The following is a 16694-nucleotide window of genomic DNA, read 5'->3' on the forward strand; positions in this document are numbered from 1 at the left end:
TACTGGGGCTTCCCTGTGAAGCTCTTTCTTGGTGGCTGAGGGGTCTTGATTAGTTTCCGTGGACCCAAGTTCCAGGGGTCCCAGCAGGTACAGTACATGAGAGGGTTGGGGTACATGGCAGGAAGTCCGGGACAGTCTTGGCTGCTAGGTCAGGAGGCCCTTGCTGAATGGGAAAACAACAGCAGAGAGTTAAAACCATTCGGAGTCAAAGTGACAACACTTAGAGACAAATTGAGAAGGACTCAGGAAAGGCCCAAAGCATGGATGGTAGAGTCTGAAAGCTGTTGATTTGGTAGATGGTCTTGACTATAAAATAGCACCTCACCCCTTGTCACCCAGTAGGCTTGACGTGAAAGCAATTTAATGTTTGCTATAACTGAGTGCTTCCTGTGAGCCAGGGGCACAATGAGCGATTAGTTATCCTTATCCTAATTTTATTTATTTTTATTTTTTATTAAATTTACTGGGGTGACATTGGTTATGTCATCCTAATGTTATAGATGAGGATACTGAGGCTCAGAGAAGTCACGGAGACAGCAAGTTGCAGAATTGGGAACAAGCACAAGCCTACTGACTCCAAAGCCCCTACTTTTCCCTTAGGTCACACTAGTGCTCACTGAAGTGAAAAGAAATCCCTACAGCAGGTCTTACACAGAACTTTCCAGAAAATTAGCTCTGTTATTCAAATTAAATTGGATCTCCCAGTTTCTCATTCCTGGCCACCTGCCTGAATTACAGTCAAAACTCTTCTTTCTTGGCTTTTATAATAATAATAATAATAAAGAAAACAAAAGAAAACAAAAATCCCTACTGTGAAAGTTTACATGAAAGACAACTACCAGATAAACATGGAGACTTGCTCACTTGCTTATCCTTTTTTTTTCTTTTTTTTTTTTACAGAACCCCACTGAAAGGATTGGAAGAGATTTAATTCTATAAGAATAAAGAGAATGGGAGGGGAGGCAGTATTGGCACAAGTGATGTCAATATACATTTGGCGCTATAACTTCCTCACTTAGCACAGGATAGGAAGCTAAAGCTCACATGTTTGCAAAAGGGATTTGACCCAGGAGCCCATTCCCATGCGAAAGGCCCCACAGGGCTCAGAATTGGGGCTGGTACATTATCTGATGAAACAGGCATTTCACTGATCTGTGGGAGCCTGCAGTAGGTTGAATAATGCTCCTTCCCCTCTCCCCACAAAACATGTCCATGTTTTAATCCTTGGAATCTGTGAATATGTTACTTTATGTGACAAAAGCTTTGTAACTAATGACTAAGGAAGGATCTTGAGATAGGGAGATTATCTAGATTATCTATGTGGGCCAAAGGTAATCACAAGTGTCCTTATAAAAGGAAGGTGGGAGGGGCAGAGTCGGAGAAAAAAATGGTCAGATAGGAGTGATCAAGGAACGAGCCATGAGCGAGGAAAGTGGACGGCCCCTAAAGTGGACGGCCCCTAGAAGCTGGAAAAGGCAAGGAGATGATTCTCTCCTAGAACCTATAAAAGGAACAAAGTCCTGCCCCACACCCTGGTTTTAGCCCAGTGAGAACCATTTTAGATTTCTGACCTCAGAACTGTACACTGGTGTTGTTTTAAGCCACTAAATATGTGGCAGTTTAATATAGAGCATTAGTAAAAACAAACAAAAACAAAACAGAAAATTGGGGTAAAAATTAGCAACAGAAACATAGAAACATAAGAGAATAAAAATTGCATGATTACTCTAGATTAAAAAATATTTTATAAAAAGTACACATAATCATAATAAGATACACACTTACATATATTTATATAAACAATAGCAATTTAACCAAAAAGCAAATTATGACCACACTGAAAGATTGTGGGGAGGGCATTGGAGGAAGGATGTGTAAGTGTTAAATCCTCATCTACTATTACCAAGAAGTCAATAGAAAATGTCTAAACTTGAAAAATTAACAAATGGAGTAGAGACGGATTAGAAGTATGAAGTTAAATTACAAAAGAAATTGCTAAAAGAGTTGAAAATAATTACCTCTAGGGAGCTTTGAGGGAACACACTAAGTAGAACTGAGAAGTAAGGAGGGATAGGGCAGAAATCATAACTTTTCGTTAATGAATTTTTAACACAATTTGATTTTTAAATGATGTTGGTGAATTACTTGATAAAAAATAAAACAAACACCAAAAAATGCTTTGAGAGCCAAGAAACCAACAGAAGCATTATAATGATAGCAAATTTAATTCAAATTTCTAAGTCAGTGACTGGTTTCCAATAGTACACTGGAATAAATTTGCTTAAGAATCAGCTGAAAAATGAAATGAACCCTTTTCTATAGCGTGAGATGCTTGAGAAACCCAGTTCTGTGGTCTAATGGTTTTTATTGCTAAAGGGGACCTTAACATTGAATCTTTTTTATAGATGAGGAAAGTGAGACTCAAAGCCACAACTGACTCCAGGCCACCTGTACTTGCTCACTTAATAGCACAGATACTTATAGTTCCTGTTGTGAGTACCATGCTAGATGCTGGGCGATACTGAACACTTGTCCCTTCCCCTCAGGGAGTGTGCAGGCAATCGGGCAGTCATCAGAAAGGGAACTGAGTGAGCTGTGGCACCAGGGCAGGAGACAAAACCTTGAAGAAAGGCAGGATGTGCAGGTGGAGGTAAGTGCAGGAGGGGCTGCCATATTTAGCTGTTTGTTTGGGGCCCAGGTCAGGGAGGCAGATGGGGGTGGAGCACCCCAGGTGAGAAGACAAAGCCACAGGGCCTAGAATTCAGGTGAGAAGCTGAGAAAAGGCTTTAGGAGTAACAAGACAGTAGCTTTGCTTCTGCTTAGGATCTTGCATCAGCTTCCTGTGAAGACAGGGGCCAATCCCGAGCTCGGGGAAGTTAGCAGGAGTTTCTGAGGAAGGAAGTGAGAGGCTAAGGCCGGCGAGCTCCCAGCCACTGCCTTCCCTTTTCCATTTCTTGCCTGACCATCTGACTGTGCCATTCTTGAAGGCCTGGACTTCACTATGTCTTTTTCCATGTTGCCGACAGAGCCTGGCAAGGCAACTTGTCCACAATGAGTATTTGATAAATATTTGTTGCCCGACTAATAAACTGGGTGGCTGTAACCACAAGGACCAGCTCAACGAGGAGAAAACAGATCCGCAGTTGAAACTGCAAAAATGTAACGGTCATTACAATATTATAGATAATATTAAAGTTAAAATTAAAAAACCAAGAGGCATAGGTAAATTATGGTACAACTATTCAATGGAGTTTTACACAGATTTTAACTGACCACTTTGAAGCCTGTTGAAACATGAAGAAATGCTATTGAATAAAGAAATAAAATGGTATGTACATGATGGATACAATTACATAGAAGTATGTACCTATACGGAAAAGGGTTAGAAAAGAATATATTAAAAAATAAAAATTGGGCCAGAATGTTGGGATTATGATTTTTTTTCTCTTCACATTCTTTACTGAAATTTTCCTTGGGCTTTTGAGTCAGATGGGCCTGACTTTGCATAGAGGCTCCTTTGCTTATCAGCTGTGGGGTATTGAGGAATTTACTGTTACTTTTGTGAGTCTCAGTTTTCTCATCTGAGAAAAATAGGGACATGGGGGTTCACCCCTCATTGCGCCATCATGCACATGAAACGAGACCATGCCAGGGACTTCCTTGCATACACTAGGTTCTCAAAAACTGGCAAGTGAGTTTAGGCTCATAATATTCCTAAACTCGCTTGCCAGTTTTGATTTGGGTAGAATAAGTTTATTTGTGTGTGAGTGTTAAATCGAAATAGGCTCATTGTAAAGAAAATTATAACACAGAAGAGCCTAAGGAAGTAAAAATTATCCAATTATAACACAGAAGAGCCTAAGGAAGTAAAAATTATCCAAAACATTAACACCTAGAAATGACAACTGAAAATATTTTGGTTAATGTTTTCTAGAATCTCTCTAAAGAAACAGATTTATATAATTGAACATAAACAGGAACAAACTCTCTTTACATTGTAGATAATCTTTTTTCCAACATTGTCGTGAACTTCTTTAATGTCAGCAACAATACATATCTCATTTTTTTAAACTTAAGTTTACTGTGGAGAAATTTTTTAAATGTACAAAAGTAGAGAAAAGAGTATAATGAACTCACACATCACCTAGCTTCAGTAGTTAGCAATTTGTGACTAATCCCATACATCTATACTCGACCCACTCCTCCAACACCAGAATATTTTAAGGCAAATTTAAAACAAATATATAACTTAAATTATACTTACAGCAAATCTTTAAAGCACGTCTGATATTTGTTTCTTCGTCATCATGACTGTAAATTTCTCGTCTATGAATGTACCTGTTTTTACCAGTTTTGTATTGATGAACATTTTGTTGTTTTCCTTTTTTTTTCCCCATTATAAAAAATACAGCGATGTATATTCTTTTGCTTTTAAAAAGTAAAGGCCTCTCCCTCCAAATACCCCTGGGGATGATACTTGAAATATTTAACAACCAGTAAGACAAGGCTATGGAACAATCAGACAGACATGGGCTGCAGGGCTGGGACAGGAAGCTGGAGGGTCCCACTCCTGCCCTCCTGCCAGGCCTTAACCCCTTAGCTGCTGAATCACGAGGAAGACAGGGGAGGAGCTGGGGCAACCAACGTGGCAGGAAAGACACTTGAGGGGCTTGGACAATGTACACGTACAACCAGTACGGCAGAATTTCAGTATTTCAGTAACCGTGCATACCAGCCAAACATCAGCCCTCAACTCCCAGTACTCTCCCAAGGGGGAACCACTGTTATTTTTTAGTCTTTTTCCAGAAATATTTTATATGTGTATGTGTATATATATATTTAAAAATTTTATGTAAATGAGAGCATACTATGCCATGCTTTGCTCTTTTTACATGACAGACTATATAGTAGTTATTTCCATATCAGTACAGATAGATCTACTGTATTCACAGTGGCTTGATGTTGCCTCGTATGGCTTTATAAGGGTGTGTGTGTGCATGTGCGTGTGTGATTTTAGGATTCTTTCTCCCCATTCTTTTCCTTTCCTGCATCTCTCTCTAATGATTTTACCCGAGTCTAAGTGGACTGAATGTTCCAACAGGTGACCCTGTAGTCACCAATGAGCCGGCTGAGCCTTCAGAAAGTTCACTGGTAAGCGTTAATAACCAAAAGGAAAAAGTTATATAACATATCTCTTCCAAAGAGCTTACCTTGGATTGCCCGAAGATCTGTTTTTCTCATGTGGTTCCTTGCCGAGTCGAGAGTCTTAAAGACACCACAGTGTTGTAAAGAAACTGTTTCCCATCAACACAAAATCTGAATTCATTTTAGGTCAAATCCAGAAGTTCCAGAACTCAAGACTTTGTAACGGTCATTTCAAGTGATTGAAATGCCAAAACAGAAAATGCAGAGTCTGTGTAGTACAGACAGACAGACTTCTAGTGAATCCGGCCACAGGCTTTTATAAAGGCTGAACTGGCATGAGCACGAATGTCCCTTCTAAAGATAATCCAGTTTGTGTCTTTCGATGTTGCAAAGAAAGTCAAACTAGGAGAGAAAGTTACCCGTTCATTCAGCTTCTCTTGAGTTGGGCCTTGAGTTGTGAGGTTTGTCCTAGGGAGATGGCAGGCAAAGGTTTGTTTTTTTATTGCTATGGAAACAGAATGGCAGCATCTCACTCAGGTGCTCTGCTCTTAAAGAGAGAGAAAGCTGGAGAAACAGTCTGTCAAGGAATTCCCCAAGACATGAGACAAAATATGCTTAGGATATACTTTCAGAGGAAACAGAATTAAACAGCACTTAATTGGCCTATGGCAGTAGTTGTCAGACAGAATCTGTGATGTATTTTAAGTTCCTCTGTCATTTGCTCACAGACACTTAAAACTCTAAAGTAGGCACTTTCTTCCTTGAATTTCAAGCTTTGAAATCTGCAAAAGTACAAATCCCTCAGGGCAGAAGTCTTTTTCAGTTGCGAGGTGCCAACATTTTTTTTCTAAATAAAGCTGCTTTTTCTCATTATAGAAAAAAGTGCTTATTATAGACCAGTGGTTTTCATTTTATGTTGCTGCAACTCACTATATTTTACACATTTTATAATAAAAAGTTGTATAAAATAATACCTTTATTACATACTATTCTCATTTAGTTCTTTTCCTTCTGTTTAAAATGAAAGCTGATTATAAATCCACTATATTACTTTCATGATCCACTGACGGGTCACAGCCCATAGTTTACAAAACATTGTTATAAATTCATCCATTCATTCTACTCCACATTTATTACCTACTGCATGCCAGGCACTTTTGTGAGATATAGGGATATACCTCAGTTCCTGTGCTCCACAGAGCTTAGAGACTAGCAGGGAAATGACAACTAATAAGTTCAATGAAAGCACAATGAAGCTTACTTTAAGGGCCTCACCAGAAGCAGTGTGAGTGTATAGCAGGGATTTCTCTTCTAATCTAATGAGTCAGACAACAGTTTTAATCAGAGAAGGAAATCTGACTAGCTTTGCATATTAGAAATATCATTTTTACTGAAATGTAGAGAAACAATGGGAGGGTCCAAATTAGCAGTCTATGCCAGTGGTCAAATTAGACACAATGGTGGCCTCATCTGAAGGAGCAGCAGTGGAAATGGAGAAAAGAGGATGCAATAGGACATGATTGATTGGATGCCAGGGTGAGGGAGAGCAGGCAATGATGATTCCTGGGTTTCCTAGCTCAAGTATTCGAGTAGATGGCAGTGTCATTTATTGAGATGGAAAAATCTGGGGGATAAACAGGCTCAGGGGAGCAGATCTTGACGTGTTGAGTTCGAGATGCCAGGGAGACATCCAAATAGTGATGTCTGTTACAGAGTTCATTTCATGTTACGGGAGTTCAAAAGAAGAGTCTGGGCTAGAAACACTTGAGTTTTCAGAGCAGATAATATTTAAAGCCAAGAGAGTGGATGAGCTCACACCGTGAAAGGATGGTATGCAAGAAGAGAAGAAGGTGTGGAACAGAGCCCTGAGGAATCCAATAGTTGTAATAGTATTTCTCAATGTGTTACTTACAATATGTACAGCTATCACTTGAATGAAAGTGGCTTAAACCAAAGAGGTTCATTAATTTCATGAAATACAAAGTATGGAGGTGGTGCTACCAGAGTGTATGTAGACTCAGCAGTGTCATCGGAGAACTGGGCTCTTTACATCTGTGATGCCATCCTCAGTGTGTGGACTGAGGGGAGCCTTGTGGCTGCACGATGACTCCTGCACCATTAGCAGACAAGGTGAAGTCAGACTGCAAAAGCTAAAAGCGAGAGAATGAAGTTATAAAGAGAACGATGGCTAGCTTTGAGTAGTCATCCACTAGAGATTGGATATTTACTTCGCGTCTGTTTACCGTGTGAAATTTTACATTTAAATGCTTTCTTATGATTTAATAAGAGCAGGATTTGGGTCTTGTGTGGAGAGTGGCTAAAAACAAAGATAAAAAGGAAGCATCCACTTGACTTGGCCAAAGCTTGACATTAATTACCACTACTTTGGGATTTCCCCCTTCCTTTCCTCTTTTTAATATTAGTACAACTTTGTCAGCTCCAAAATGGCAGAGGGGAAGGAAATGAAGTCTTTTAGGGGCTAAGCGTTAACTGTTCTTCTCTTTGGCTGAATTTAGGGAAACTTAGGCATTGCACGAAAGCCTCTTCCAAGGCCCAGGAAGGGGTCTGATACTACTAACATTAGTGATTTTGCTGAGAAGGCAAGAAAAAAATACATTTTATGAAATAATACTTTGTTTTTTATATATTTGACTTTTCTGTATTTTTCTCTAACTTCTCACATCCCCTTTACTCATACTTTCTCAAAAAAAAAAAACTAATGAAAAACAAAAACTGAACTTTATAGTAGCACAACTCAAACTTAATGTAATAAACAGAGAGATGGGAGTCAATAGGGTGCTGAAAGCAACAAAAATAAGATCTGTTTACTATTTATGACTATTGTTGGTTTGTTTTGTGGTTTGACAAATAGAGATTGTTTTCTCTACCCAAAACAACACAGTGGAAAGAAAGATCTAATGCAGGACTATCTGTGAAAAGAACTGGGACAAATACACAGGAAGACAAACGAAAATTTAAGAAGGTACTCATGTTTATTATCTGATTTACATTTGACAAAGCAAAGGCAGGTGCAACAAAGAGCTGTTTGACAAAGTCAAGCCCCCAGATATCAAAGAACAGTATTTCCCTGGCCGACCCAGAGGGCACTTGGCCGCTCCTAGGCAGCCGTGCTCTGCAATGCAACCACTCACTCTAGACACTGCTGTGCTGCACTTGGGAGTGCAGGCCCATAGGTCTGACGTCAAAGGAGGGGACCATAATACACAGCGCAAGTTCCAGATGTCAAAAATCGACTTTAATAATCAACAAGTAGTACTAATTATGCACCAGAATGGTCAGAAAAAGTAACAGGCTTTCAATACTGTATAAAATACACCCTTTATATTAGAGGCTCTTGTTGTGAGCTGCCTTTCTCCCCTTGCCAAAATCTGTTCATTCATGTGAAATCAAGGACATGTGGTATAAAACTTTTTAAAAAACTACTTTAACAATGGTTAGCTTCTTCCTAAGATTCATGCCTGTTATTTACATAAGATTTGGATCATCATCATTCAAAAGAGCTTTTAATTCTGAGCTTACAAAGGTATCCCTCTTACTATACAGTAGGATACTCAGAAATACCTGAGGTATAATCACTGAGAACCTTCTTGAAGGAGAAAAAAAAAGATTGGAGTTTCCTATACTGGCATATAAATACGTATACAGTTGATACAGAAAAACTAAAATGTGAACAGTATTAAAGTATACAGATAAAATGAGGAGGAACTTGCTATAAGGCTCCAGTTCTTCTGACTATATTTTGCACACGTTTGTTATAACAAATTATTGGGCTGTAGCAAAAAATGATTTTAGGTCAAAACTTCAAAAAATAGTAAAATCCAATTCAAAACAGGGTTCATTTCTAGAGACAAGCACACATCAGTATACAATTATGTTTCTGGTGGAACAGCAACATCAATCTAATTTTTAAAAACCTAAGTTTGGTTATCTTTAATCAGATGTGCTTATTTGGCTATGAATACACCCTTGCCCTTCCTCCAAAGTGATCATTTTAGCATCGGTTATAGAAAAGTATACTAAGTAGAGAATACTTCAAAACCTAGCATAATTTATAGCTATTTACATAATAGATATAAATCTGATAATTTAATACTTTATACTACTCTCTAGCCCTATATTTTCCTACTTCCTAAAGTCTCTTAGAAACTGGCAACAGGAACATTACTTTCTTAGAGAATAAATAAAAAGCTTCAAGAACTGGCTAAAATAAGCACCCCAGAGTTTCTACTTTATGAAGCAGAAACTCGAACACTATTTTTTAATAAGCAAATTGGGATATTTTGGAAACAGTAAAACATCAGGAATTCTTCTGGCCAATTCCTACCCCATTCGGGGACTTTTACATTCACTAGTGGATCTGTGGGAATCCTTTCTGAACATGTCTGCACTGTAAGGTCTCCTGACCTCAGCATGACCAAGACAAGGGGAGCGAAAGTGGGGAGGATACTTTCACTTCTGTTTTTAAGAAACTGATTTAGAAAAGGTTTATTAAAAGATTCTAAAAAGCACAGAAAACTCACACATTCTTACCACTGCATGCATGTTGGTTTTTCTACCCTTTTGTTAGCTCTTCATGTAGGAAGGCACCTGGAGAGGAGAGAGGAAGAACCCTCCTCTGGCCCGGGAATAAGAGTTTCGGAGAAAATCACAGGAGCCAGACTCTTACCAAGAATATCAGAAAAGTCCTTTCAGTTAAGTCAGAACAAAGGAGCAAAGGATTTGCAAATTAAGCACCAAAAAGTCAAGTAATATGCTTCCCATTTTCAAAAATAAAAGAGTTAGCCCCCTCCCTCATCTTCTATCATGCCTTTCAATATAATGGTGTTTCTTTCTGAACTGCCCTTTCTAGATAAAGCCTGTCCTCTGACGGGGAACAGGGGTCCTTGATCCTTAACACTCAGAAAACAGATCTATTTCTTCCCAATTCGCAGCCTCGCGTCACAATGCTAAATGCTGAAACATAATTCTCCTTGTTTCACTTTGCCATTTCACATAGTTTGTAAAACAAACAAAAAACCAGCAGAGAAAAAGCAAAAGCTTTAACTCTCTCATTAAAAAGTTCATACTATAATTTTACAGATATCTAGAAAAAGGCAGATGTGCTTTAATTTTATTTTACATTAAGAAAACCAGTCTCAAAGCAAGCATCTGGCTTTTATTTAAGTTTATAATAATTTAATAATTTGCCTGAGAAATTTTGTGCAAATACACATTGTCTTTCATTAGAAATATGCATAGCACACTTTGGAAAAGTTTAGTTGCAATCAACTTTCCTTATAAAAAAACCTTAGACATAAATATACAACATTCTTTAATTCCTACTGATTGTACTTTTGGTTTAACCCCATCCAGCCTGCAAGGAAATTTGAAAGACATGCAATTATGTTCACACTCCTTGGCCACTATGCTTATCCAGAAATCTTCTGAAAACAAGTTTCCTTGGTTTTACTTTACCCATATTTCCTTCTTAAATTAAACCCCTTCTACCATCCCCGCTACCCCTCAATATACATTCTGGATGTTGTAGTAAAATACAGATTTAAGAAAATGAACTTTTGTTAATCACAAATACAAAAGGAGTTTGGGTGGTGCTTGGGCTCCCAGTGGTTTGAAGTCCTGAAAACAGAAAGCAAAAAGGGGGGCTCCACTATTCTGCTCTTTGAGGAAGGTAAAACTTCTTGTTTGCTAAAGCTGTGAGTATACCACTGCCCGATATGTCATTTAACCAGGCGTCAAAGGGGAAAACAGAAGCCAGCTCACTGCTGTTTCCGTGACTGAGCTTACCCCTGCCCCTTCCAGACAGCTTTCTCCAGGCAACAGGCAACGCCGCTCCTTGTCTCCTCCTGTCTCCTGACCCGGGCGCTCCCTGCTTATGCTTCCTAGGACTGTCCTAGCAAGTTCGATATTTCTGGTTTGTTTCAATTACTGAATTTATTTTCTGGTCACTTTTTATTTTCAAGACCAGAAAACCCAACCTTTCTTCCTGTTCTGCTTCCGAACACTCACGACCCATTCATTTACACATTCAGCTTATTGGATCTCCCTCCTTAGGGCCTCATCCCAATTGTTTCCATTCTCTCGCTTTCCTCTTCCCACATTCACAACCCATCTGCAACATTCTTTTTCTCTCAGTCAGACCAGAGTACATGTATCAGTGCAAATCTATCCTTCATCCTGCTAGTTTATATTACGAGGTCAGTTAACTGCTGAACCTCAGTCCTCCTTCAGGATACCCATTTTGGGTGAGGATGTGCAAACTGAGGTGCCAAAGCTACCCATCATGATTGGAAGACTCTGATTCCTCCTCAATCCACTCAATAAGTTGCTACCTGAATTTAAATAAACAGCAGACTCTGGTCTTTGAAGACCAATTTCTGCCTCTTGGCTTCTTCCATTTTCCTGGGCATCGGGGGCCTTGATCACTCTGGCTATCCCCAGTCTCTTCAGCCTGCCCACTAAGTTCATCTTCAACTGGCCAGTATCAGGAGGGCTCCGGGAAGGTCTCAAGCCATACATCTCCTGGAGGAATGTTTCGGCTGGGCGGGAGGCCAAAAAATTTTCAGAGAGATGCACTCGAGGCTCAAAGGACAAAGGAGAAGAGCAAGGTGAGTGAGATGGTGAATTTGGTGGTGTGGAAGGGATAGCCAGGGCTTTAGGGAGAGACTGGAGAAGGGGGTTCTCTGAAACGGGGCTGTGGTAGACTTTAGCAGAGATGCCTCGCTCTTGGAGAAGTTTGGCCAAGCTCATGGTGCTGCTGAAGGTTACAGTGGAATCTCGTCGGTTGGTGATGGACTCACCAATGCTGAGTCTATAGGACATAGCAGGAGAATTCACTACCGTGTTTGATGAACTGCTACTGCTACTTCCACAGGATAATGAAGGGAACCCAGAGCTTAAAAAAAAAAAGCAGGAGAGACAGTTTAAGCGTTAAAAAGCAATCTCCAAGTCAGTATTTAAGTAATTACAGTAGGTACCCACAGTAAATATAGAGGAATTAGCAACACATTAGTAACTGAACTCTGTAGAATAGATCTGAGGAATGAAAATTTTGATATGTTACTTTGACGATTGCCTAATTATTTGTAATTTGTAACTTACTTAATAACTTGATATATTAAGTTATAAGTTCTTTTTATAGGATATGAAAGTTGACTGTACTCTTAAATAACTTCATTCTTAAATTTGAACTCTAAAATATATTTATCTATGGGAATATCATAACTAAATTTTATGATAGAAATCAAATTTAAATATAAGAGCAAACCCTAGAAAATTTTATTAACCTATCAATTCCATAAAGTGAAATACTCCCAACAGACAATCCATGAGCAAATAATTCTTCAATCTTTTTGAAAATATAATCTTTCATAATTAAACCTAAGATGCTCTTCTAAAAGCAGCTTTCAATTTTATATTTCTGAGAAGTAATAAAGTTCTAATTATTAAATTCCCATTGTCAAGAATATGTATTCCAAACAATAGTAGCATAAGGATACCACGGAACAAATTTTTCTCAACCTTGACTAAGAACATGTATTTCTCAGAAGTTGAAAATAATTAAAAACCTTAACAGCTTTTAGAATCTTTCATCTTATGTTTTGTTAAAAAGAAAAAAAATTAAATAAGAAATCATGTACTCAAAGAAATGGTGATAGAATGGAGAGAATACTTCTTTAGTCAATGTTACTGTATTTAAGAAACTTTCATTTCAACACAAAATACTTAGTGTATCAAGATATCAAGATTTTTAAAGATTATGAACAAAATGCAAGTTTAGGAATAATAAATAAACTTTCTAAGGTACCAACTTATATAAAAGCAAAATACAAACAACTTGACTGCTTGGTTGAATTAAAAGCTTATAATCTGATATGGTAAATATATCGTACTCCCAGTCTCCCACCTCCCTGCCCCTACTTTACTGCAGAATTGCTTGTCCTTTCCCAAGTTATACACTTCATATGACGGTATCGACTTGAATTGAGAGTCTTCTCAGGAACCGATTTTATAAAACTTACCTTTTTGACTATAAGAACAATATAGGAAGACGACAGATATGTCTGTTCATTACAGACTTTATTGAGATCTTTATTGAGTATCACCCAAATGCTTCTCTAAACATCTGATTTGCTTCTATCTTATAGACACTGTGAATCACAATGTTATTTCCCTCCACACTGGCAGCAGGAAGGTTAAGACTCAAATACATGGCTCACCTTATCGAGTATATAATTATGGTACAATTTATACAGTTTTTTAAAATCTATTTTCTATCTTTATTCTTGATTCCTCTTTATTTTTCTTCTATCCTAGTTAACATCAACTCTGAAATGTTCCATATCTTTGAAGACTACCTTAGATGCTTTTGGGAATTGGTAGGATAGAAATAGTAGCAATATGGCTTAATAAGATCCCTCAACGACCTGTTGGAATAGCCATATTCTAGCCTCTGTAGAAAATAATTTGGCCTCAGCCTCTGGGAGGCAATCTATGCCATATCTGTTTTTGTTTAGGATGGAGGTTGGGCACAGTTGATCTTAAGGTGGGCCTGGTCACATCCAATAGTTGTAGGGTTGGGGCTGGCCATGCCAGAAAGACCAACCATTTGATTTAGGGTGGGGGCTTTGGGTAAGTAGACCTGGAGATGAGTTCAACCACATGGGTAATCAATCAATCAATGGATCATGCCTACGCACTGTAGCCTCAATACAATATCTGGACTGAGGCGTGGGTGAGCTTCCCTGGTTGGCAATACTCTGTGTGTACTACCACGCATCCATGCCAGGAAAGTAATTATCCTAAGGCCAAGGGAAGCTTTGTGTGTGGAAACCTCCCTGACACTGATTTATGTGTTTCTTCTTTTGGCTAACTTTAACTTGTATCCTTTCCCTGTAAGAAACAGTAACCATGAGCACAACAGTTTTCACTGAAGTTCTGTGAATTTTTGTAGAAAATTATTGAACCAGAGAGTAGTTTTGGAAACCACTCGCAGGTAGTGTCAGAAGTGAGGGCAGTCTGGAATGGAGGAACGATCCCTCAAATCGTACAGTTTGGCTAACTGTGGGTATAGTTCCAGTTGGGCCTTTACTACCTGTCTACCTTGGACAAGTCACATGAACTTTCTATGCTTCGGTTTCTTCATTTACACAACACACACTTGCTCTGCCTACTTCAAAGACTTATAATGATCGAATGAGAAAATACAATGTGAAAATATTCTACAGACAAATGATCACAGAACATTAATTAAAATTCTGGGAATTAAAATAAAAGTAAGTTTTAAAAGGAATTCATGAAAACATAGTTGAGGAAAGAAGTGAGGCCTCAAATTGCCCAGACCTACCTGGGGGTAACCTGAGTGATATCAGAGGGATGTAATATCCTACAGGTGGTGAAGGTGAATGTCAAGTTTGTGCATGAGAGACACTTCCCTGGGTTTGAGGTTGCAACTGAAGTAGAAATTTTTAGGGAATCAAACACAAAATTGAAAGACCAAGTTAAAAATGTAAAAAGTTCATTATTATTTATTAATAATACAGCATTTATCAAGTGTCATTTGCACAAAAATCCCCAAATATGAAAATATACATAAATATTACATTAGTATTGACTGGTCACTATATAGCTGAATCCTTTGATACTTTAAAACTATAATGTAAAAGGATTAAAAGTAGCTTAGAAACAAGAGAAAACACATTCTAAAAAAAATACATTAAAAAACCCCAAGATCCAATCTTTCTAGCCAAACGATCTATTCCAGTGGTTCTCAAAGTGTGGTTTGAAGACCTTGTGGGTGTTTACACATCAAAACTACTTTCATAGCAATGCTAAGACACCATCTGCATTTTTGACTGGGTTGGCATTTGCACTGCTGGCTCCTCAGCACAAATCAAGGAAATGGCACCAAGCTGTACTAGTATTCTTCACTGTTCTCCACTCAGTATTTAAAAAACAACAACAAAAAAGCCAGATTCACATAAAAACGTCCTTGATGAATCTTGACTCTCGAATCTTTTTAAAATTCTGTGCGGTGAAACGAGAAGTGAGCATTAAGCACTCTGCCGCATACGAGATACAATGGTTATCCAGAGGAAAAGCATACGTGCAATTGACTTGAAATTTCGTGGAACACCATTTTACTTGAAAGAATGACTAATAGGCAAACTACAGTTATCCAGACTTGGAAATCTGGCAGAAGTTTTCTTGAAAATGAATGTAGTGAGCCCACCTCTTCAAGAAAAGTAGCTGACAGTATTTGCTGTTGACAAATTTGAACTTTCAAGTTAAAATGAGAGTTTTGGAAAACTTGTATCCACCACTGAGATCTTGAAAGCTTCCTAATACTAACAGACTTATCTGATGAGACAAGTGGTGATATTAATGTGATTTTAATACATTATATAATGAAATGTGCCAACATTTGGAAGATCTGCATAACTCACTAAACCAATATTTTCTAAATGACCAATGCATGATGTCACAAAATCATGCATGGGGAAAAGATGCATTCAAAGTGTAGAATAGAACGATAGATTTTAACGTAACAAAGTATGAAAAGTTCACTGATAGGGTTTCATACTCCACATTGCCACAAACCTTAAACTACCATTTATCAAGTTTTTGGTGTAACATCAAAGAATATCCACAGATAGCTGATGAGGCCATTAAAATACTCTTTCTTTTTCCAACTACATATCTGTGTGAGGTTATATTTTCCTCCTACTTCTCAACAAAAACAACAAATTATAGCAGTCTGAATGTGGAAGCTGATATGAGAATCTAACTATCTTCTATTAAACCATAAATTAGAGATTTATAAAACTGTAAAACAAACCACTCTTCTCACTACTTAAAAAAATAGCTATTTTTCATAAAACATATTGTATTAATATGTAATTATTATTTTTAACTGAGTTAATAAATGCTTTTATAATGTCTCAGTTTTGATTTCTAATATGGTAATTATCAATAGATGCAACCCATATAGACAAGCTCTTTGGAATACTCAGTGATTTTTAAGAGTATAAAGAGGTCTCTCTCTCTCTCTCTGCCCAGTTGATTTATATAGTCTGGCTAAGATAAAGTAGAATTAGAAGGGTCGCTAATGCGATAGGTTTTCATTATCTTATATTCAAGACTAAGTATACTGCAATGACAGTTAAGTAGAGGTAGTCAGCTGACCATACAGTAAGTCAGGATGCAAAGTATTACTAGCTATGAGACTATATTCAACAAAGTACTCTTCTTACCTGTAACTGGACCACCTGCTGAAGTAATGGGCGGCAGAAAGATTCCTGTTATTGGCTTGGAATCGGTAGGTTTTTGTTCCACTTGAAGAGGTTGCTGAACCTGAAAAGTGATACCTTCCTCTTCATCCTCTTCTAAATCTGAGAGGTGATAGATGGCATCTTTAGGCAATTGGGTAAAGCCTTTAGTGATGACACCTGGTCGTGGGTCAAGAATGGTTCCTAAATTTGGTTGAGCAAGCTGCTGCCAGTGGTACAGAGTTTGTGATCCTGAATATGCAA

General features: G+C 38.1%; 2 protein-coding genes across 3 annotated transcripts in view; both read right to left on the reverse strand.

Moving 5' to 3' along the window:
- Window positions 1–6770, reverse strand: part of FLACC1 (flagellum associated containing coiled-coil domains 1) — a 31386-nt gene extending 24616 nt beyond the window's left edge. Inside the window, exons 1-2 of the mRNA XM_039844439.1 lie at window positions 5211–6770; window positions 4–163 (exon numbers count right to left, since the gene is read on the reverse strand). Coding sequence (XP_039700373.1) covers window positions 4–116 — 113 coding nt within the window. The 5' untranslated portion in view covers window positions 117–163; window positions 5211–6770. The remainder of the gene's footprint in view (window positions 1–3; window positions 164–5210) is intronic.
- A 1347-nt stretch (window positions 6771–8117) lies between these two features.
- The window catches only part of TRAK2 (trafficking kinesin protein 2), a 55428-nt gene continuing 46851 nt past the window's right edge, over window positions 8118–16694 (reverse strand). For both annotated transcript variants that reach the window (XM_039844441.1, XM_039844442.1), the window contains 3 exons: window positions 16416–16682; window positions 14510–14615; window positions 8118–12058 (listed from right to left, as the gene is read on the reverse strand). In XM_039844441.1, the coding sequence (XP_039700375.1) occupies window positions 11380–12058; window positions 14510–14615; window positions 16416–16682 (1052 nt within the window). In that variant the 3' untranslated portion in view covers window positions 8118–11379. The remainder of the gene's footprint in view (window positions 12059–14509; window positions 14616–16415; window positions 16683–16694) is intronic.

The sequence above is a fragment of the Pteropus medius genome, unplaced genomic scaffold, assembly GCF_902729225.1.
Source record: "Pteropus medius unplaced genomic scaffold, Ma_sr-lr_union100, whole genome shotgun sequence".
NCBI lineage: Eukaryota > Metazoa > Chordata > Mammalia > Chiroptera > Pteropodidae > Pteropus > Pteropus medius.